The 6415-nt window shown below is 35.6% G+C and overlaps 1 protein-coding gene across 1 annotated transcript; it reads right to left on the bottom strand.

Annotated features, from left to right (window-relative positions):
* Window positions 1–1418: 1418 nt before the first annotated feature.
* Window positions 1419–5955, bottom strand: LOC112037480 (protein NRT1/ PTR FAMILY 5.1). Its single transcript, XM_024070320.2, has 4 exons — window positions 5706–5955; window positions 5090–5307; window positions 3833–4389; window positions 1419–2684 (listed from the first exon to the last, which is right to left on the bottom strand). Exons 1-4 carry the CDS (start codon window positions 5806–5808, stop codon window positions 1799–1801), a joined length of 1764 nt encoding a protein of 587 aa, XP_023926088.2. The 5' UTR covers window positions 5809–5955; the 3' UTR covers window positions 1419–1798.
* Window positions 5956–6415: the final 460 nt, after the last annotated feature.

The following is a 6415-nucleotide window of genomic DNA, read 5'->3' as shown; positions in this document are numbered from 1 at the left end:
ATGAAAAATGGGTGCAAAGGAACTATTATCATATCGAAATCCTCCTTTCTTCTCGAGGAGTCAGAAAGAAGAATCTCAAGGGGCTATTGTAGGAGGGAAAGGCCCAAGAGCCCATATTTACATATATATTGGGCCAAAGGCCCAACCCAAGGACGCCAAACAATCTAAGGACGAGTAAAACACTTTCATAAGGATCTACATTAGTAAGTGAAGAAAAAAATCCTATTAAAGCCACCTAGAGAGGTGCCCCGAGAAAGAATCCCTCCTCGGCTGGGCGAGATCGAGGTCAGAAGGTATGGTCTACCATCAAGGGCAATGCTCCAAACCATTCTACATAGAGGATAGGTATCAAGAAGGAAAAGGACAAAGGAGAGCTATGAAATATCTAAGAAAAAGTTGCTAACATAGCATTGAATGCTCTGCAGCTGACTGAGCAACGCTTTATAGCCTTACAGCTACTCCCAAAGACTTTAGGGAGGGGCCGATGGGACAAGTATCAATACTATCAATCCAAATTTACATGTGGAAGGATGAAAGAAGGGGGATGGGAGTATAAAACATGAGGGTAACAATGAAAGAAGGGGGGGGGGGGCTCTGTGGAGTGGATTTATAGGAACACTTGCCTCCTCAGACAAGAAGTTCGTTCATGTCAATGTTTCTTATTTATGCATGATTGCCATCCAATTCCATATTAGCCGTTGTCTAATTCACTAGGGCCTAGTTCTTTGACCCACTCTCTACAAATTCATTGTTTTGGGCCTTTTGAGCCTAAGTCCACTCATTCTGGACCGAGCCACAAATCTAGTCCTTATAATTAGATACATTGAACTTAGGCTATAGTTATCTAACAAACTTATACAGTTATACCTTGTTTAGGATTGGACCTTAATATCTTAAACTATTAGATTTATTTACAACAAAATAATCAAATGGCAAAGAGTATTAGTTACTCTTTATTTTTTATTTTTCTCAAATCTTGTGCTTTATTAATCAAAAGCATGGTCAAATTGTTTAAGAAAAATAATTGGTATAACTTATTTTTCTTTTGCTTAAAAAATTGAATAAAAATTAATTGTCATTTTTTTTTCATAAAAAATTTCGATAATCACAATAATGAGAAAAAAAATATTTGACCTACAAATTTTTCTATTAGAAACACGAGAAAGTGCTGTTGAATTATAAGATTCTTTGAAGGCAAAGTTTTAAAATATGTACATATGCTGGAAATAATTAAAAATAGACTGAATTTTGAGATAATAGAAATTTATTCTGTATTTTATTGGGCTGCAGCTACCAGTCCATGTTTACTTCTTGGGCTTCTTTGAAGGACTTAAAAGCATAGCTAGTTCCATAGTTCTAACTTCTAAGGCCGAGCATTAAACTTGGAAAGCGAAAATTAAATATCTTGCTCATATAAGTTTCGATCACACGAAGTTTCAGATTCAATTTTTCATTATTCAGTACATAAACATAAACACAGGGACCACAAAATGATCAGTTTTTCTTTTCATAGAACACAAACATTTTTGCATCATGTTCGTAATTCTTAACATGTCACACCAATTTTGCTTAGTAAAGAAACAATATTATTTTTCTGGTCATTTTGATCATTACAATCGAAACTCGATCTTACTGATTTAGTGCAACTACGTACCAAGAAAGTCCACAGAAATCATTTATTTAATTGAGGGTCCTGCTAGCAAGTGGAGCTTTTACCTGCCTGACCAAAAGAGTTACTGAAAGGGGTCAAATTAGAGTGTTACATATATCTAACAAGACTATATATCATGCACAAATATTATACTTGTAACCCTAGAGGAGACTTGTCCAAGGCTTTGACCTCCATTGCAACACAACATTCCTTGTCTTCTACGATTTCCTTCTTGTAAATATATTTACTTGATGCCCACAAAAAGGCCCCAAAGTTAATGCAAGAGATGACCAAAAGGAATCCATAGTAGTAATCCAAATGAGAGGCATTCAAATTATTGCCTATCCAGCTCTTACCCCCATCTGTTCCTGTAATTTTATCCACCATTGTGACTAGAAAGCTGTTCAAGAAATTGCCAACACCAATTCCACTTGTGAAGAATGTTGTCCCAAGACTTTGCATGTCTTCTGGAGATTGATCATAGAAGAACTCTAGCAATCCAATTGCATTAAACACATCAGCAACGCCTAATAGAATATATTGAGGCAATAGCCAAAATATGCTCATGGGGACTATTTGTTTAGGACCTACTATATGGTTTACTTTTATGACATGTATGCGCCTAACTTCCACAGCATAAGCAACTGCAATGGCTATAACTTGGATGACAAATCCAATACCGAGCCTTTGAAGCAGTGTGATTCCCCTAGAGTTTCCAGTTCTCTGACGCATAAATGGCACGAAGTAACGATCATACATAGGCACAGCAATCAGCATAGAGAGAGTCACAAAGCTCCCAAGTGAGGCAGCTGGAATTTGAAAGTCGGGGCCTAGGCTTCGGTCCAAGGTGGTACCTTGTTTGACAAAAAGAGTGTTGATTTGTGCCCAAATAGTGCTAGGAATTAGTGTTACAAGCCATATCAATATCATCCCCAAAACCAGCTTGGCTGCTTCGACTTGTGTCACTGTGCATGGTGAATTAATTGATGAGGCGTCCAAGTTTCCATTTTTTATTGCAGCCTTGTCCAATAACCTGGGAAATAATTGTAAAGTTCCTTCATTTAAGTCTATCTTTTGTCTCTTTTTGTTGAAAATATAATACCAAAAAAACTTGAACTAACCTATCAGGTCAACACGACTAGTCTACTTTCTTTTGCGTGTCAAATAGAAATGGTATTGAAATTCAAAATTTCAGATGCTGTTAAGAGAAGTGGAGGTTCCCACCATTACAAGTGTTTTTTTAGGGTGTGTTTAGATATTATTTATTACTGAAAACTGAAAATTGAAAATATTATAACAAAATAATTTTTAAATTCGTAAATAATGCCGTGAGACCCAATTTTGAAATTGTTTTTACTAAAAAAGTACTTATGGGTTCGTAAATAATGCACGAGATCCACTAAAAAATTGAGACATCCCAAAATGCCTAAAAAATGCTTTTCAACAGCTAAAAAGTGTTTTTCAACACTATCCAAACATGCACTTATTGCAATCTTTTCTAGCTTTAAAAAATGGTGGGGGCACGCACTAAACCAAGAGATTTGTGACCATCCATAAGAGGGTGTGAAAGGAACAGTTTGAACAGTGCACATGTAGAGGATTTACGAAATGAATGGCCAGCAAGCCCTATAGAAAGAAGGACGCTCTTTTTATTGGAATAGTAGATTCCCTAGTCATGCACATGAGAGGGGAGCCCCTCTGTCTCTCTCTCTCCCCTGCTTTGGAATCATTATGTGATCTTATTGACCGTGCCCTTGGATTCCATGGCATCATCATTTATGAGGATGAAAGGGGTTTCCTTTTCTTGTGGGGCCAGGGGTGGGTGGATAACGAGGGGTGTCCTTATTTGCACACCCAAAAATTTAATTTAGAGCTTTCATGACCACTCATGTATCCATGCAACTATGCAAGTTCTGTCATCTCAAAATCTAAAATGGAAGCTCTATATAAAGTGTCGCAACATTAAATATTTTAAATAATTTGACTTTAAATATATCGAAAATTTTATAATATTTTATGAATAAATCTATTTTAATTTCCGAATTATTTTTTTGGAAGTGTAATCAATTACGGGTGGTAGATACTTAAATTATATCCAAAACCCTATTTTTTTTTTTTTTTTTTTAAAACCCCTAGTTTAAAGGGTAAAAAAAAACTAGTAATGAAAATTTTAGAGTTGACCTGAAAATTGGGGTGTGATGGACTTGCCGCTTCCCGCTACTAGTGTAATGCTGTAGCTCAAACTCATAAAGCTCTGAGGGATCGTTAGGTAGTTGAAGCTTTCTATTTTTGAAGGCAGCGATAGGGACTTGCATCAAGTCTCTAGCAGGGCTTTTAGTCTTTCTAACTTTGTGCCTGTAGATAGGGGTCCCTATGTAGAAAATAAAAAGGGATAATAGAAGCCCAGCTGTGGGGATACCATAGCCTAATCCCCACCCCAAGTTCTCTTGAATGTAAACAAGGCCAAGTGTGGCAAATAAAGCACCTAAGAAAGAGCTGAACATCCACCAGTTGAAGAATGACACTTTAAGCTCTTTCTCATGGGGGTTGAAATCATCAAACTGGTCTGCACCAAAGGTAGATATGTTCGGCTTTGTTCCACCTGCCCCAATTGCAATAGTATAGAGAGCTAAGTAGAACAATGAAATTTGTGAAGTTGAGGCCTTGTTGCACACTCCATTTATGCATGTTGGCTTCAAGCTTTTGAGTGAAACCACTGTTGTCAGAAGCACCATTCCCTGTTGAGATACCACAGTATGAGTTTTGTTTTTCATAATTCTCCTAATGTAATAATTAATTACTAATTATCTTATGCATCAGAAATATGCATAAAAAGGAAAGATACATATTAGTCATGCTTCCTACTGTACTCTGTCATTTATTATAAGCACGTGAATGTTGTAAGCCTTAAGAATCATGCTGTTAAGGGGAATTACAATAAAATGTCATTCTTCTAGCATGAATAGCGTGGAGTTTTGTTCCTATTAGCCATTCAATTATACTAGTTGATGTTTCTATTGGTGAAAGACAAAATTTTATGTTCCTATCAGTCAGTTGAAGTTCATTTTCATCAATTTAATCAATAAAACAGAATAATTTCTCAGTATTTATTGTAAATTGATATGATAACTACTCCTCTGTGGACCTCTTATGAATCATAAGCTTGTCGAGAACTAACTATATGTATCCATGCAGACAACTTAACAAATTTGCCTAGCGGTTCATTGGTCCTACAAGCAAAAACAAGGAATCTTATTGGTATTTGAAAGTAGGTAATCTAAATTATTGTCCAAACAAGTGGTGTATTTTGCTTGGAAGATAAAGATAGTGGATACAATCCTAATTTTGTGGAAGATTTGCCTAAGAAATGTTAGATTTGTTTACTATAGACCGGTCACATTAAAATAAACAATCTTAGTAAGCAAAGCCATAATTTACCATGACGTATATGAGGGATGACACAGTGAATGTCCAGAATCGACCCATGTAAGAATCGGCTATGTAAGCGCCGAGAATTGGTGTCATCCACACTGATCCTGACCAGTTATTCACATTCCTTACTGATGAAACCGTGTCCTCATGAAGTTGGGTTGTCAAGTAATTCACTAAGTTTGAAGCTATTCCATAAAAGGACATCCTCTCAAACGCTTCGTACCCTGCAAGAATATTGGACAAAAAAATAAGTATATGAAACTTATTGAAACTTAAAACATCATAGCATTACATTATAAGAAACTTATGGAAACAATTTGGCATAGACTTGTGGATAGCCTATTATAGCTAGGTTTTCTTTGTATTAATTCACCATATGTTTATGATAGTTATTTATAGAACAGTACTATATAGTAATGGATCCACTACATATACACGTTATGGATGTTAGCATTGATGTTGGTATTGTATCCCAACAATACAAGAAAACATGATATTAATTTGTTCTTAATTTATATATTGATACATATACTAACGTGAATCTTCATACAGTAATAGTGAAACATTTTGAAGTAATCTTATAATAAATGATGAAGCAGAAGAAAGAAGAATATATAATTACCAACAAGGAAAGCACACGCTTTCCATTTCCCAGTTTTATTTGCAAGAACCGGGCGGCCATGAAGATCAACAGTGCCATCTCGGGTATAACCTTTGGCTTCCATTAGAGAGAGATATATATGTACTTCAAAGTTTTGATAGAAGCTAAGTAGGAGAAAATAAGTGAAAGAGAAAAACTATACTCAGGGCTGTGGATCTGGGGTATCCTTATATAGCTTTTAAGTAGTAGGCAAAGCTCTCACAATGCCTACCCGTAAAAGCGGGTTATTATCGTATAGATGAGTTCAACTTGGGCCTGTATATAAGTTTTAATCTTCGTATGCTTAAATGTAGAATAAGATACCCTGTGAAGTTAAGCCTATTGTAAGTAGTTACTGTCTGTTATTTTTGGGAGTCATTGGTCACATCACACCGCATCACAGTAGTGGGTGGCCCGCCCTGAGGCGTATCCCAAGAGTAACTTGTATATGTGCAAGAACAGTGATCATACCATTGTAGTTTGTTAATATGGTTAATCGCTAATGATAAACAATTATTTTTATACAAATTCATCATTCTTTTGTGGTTTTTTTTTTGGTTATTCCGAGTAGATATAGAACAAAATCTTACTCTCAATGTAATTTTTTTTTTTTTTTTTAATTTTCAAGTAAAATGGGGAGATTTCAGAGGTTTTTTTTTTCCCATAAATATTACCCATTAACCAAAGTATAG

Source organism: Quercus suber, unplaced genomic scaffold (genome assembly GCF_002906115.3).
Source record: "Quercus suber isolate HL8 unplaced genomic scaffold, Cork oak 2.0 scaffold_35, whole genome shotgun sequence".
In the NCBI taxonomy this organism is placed as follows: Eukaryota; Viridiplantae; Streptophyta; class Magnoliopsida; order Fagales; family Fagaceae; genus Quercus; species Quercus suber.
Note: the sequence above shows the minus strand (reverse complement) of the source record. Positions and strands in the feature narration are given on the sequence as shown.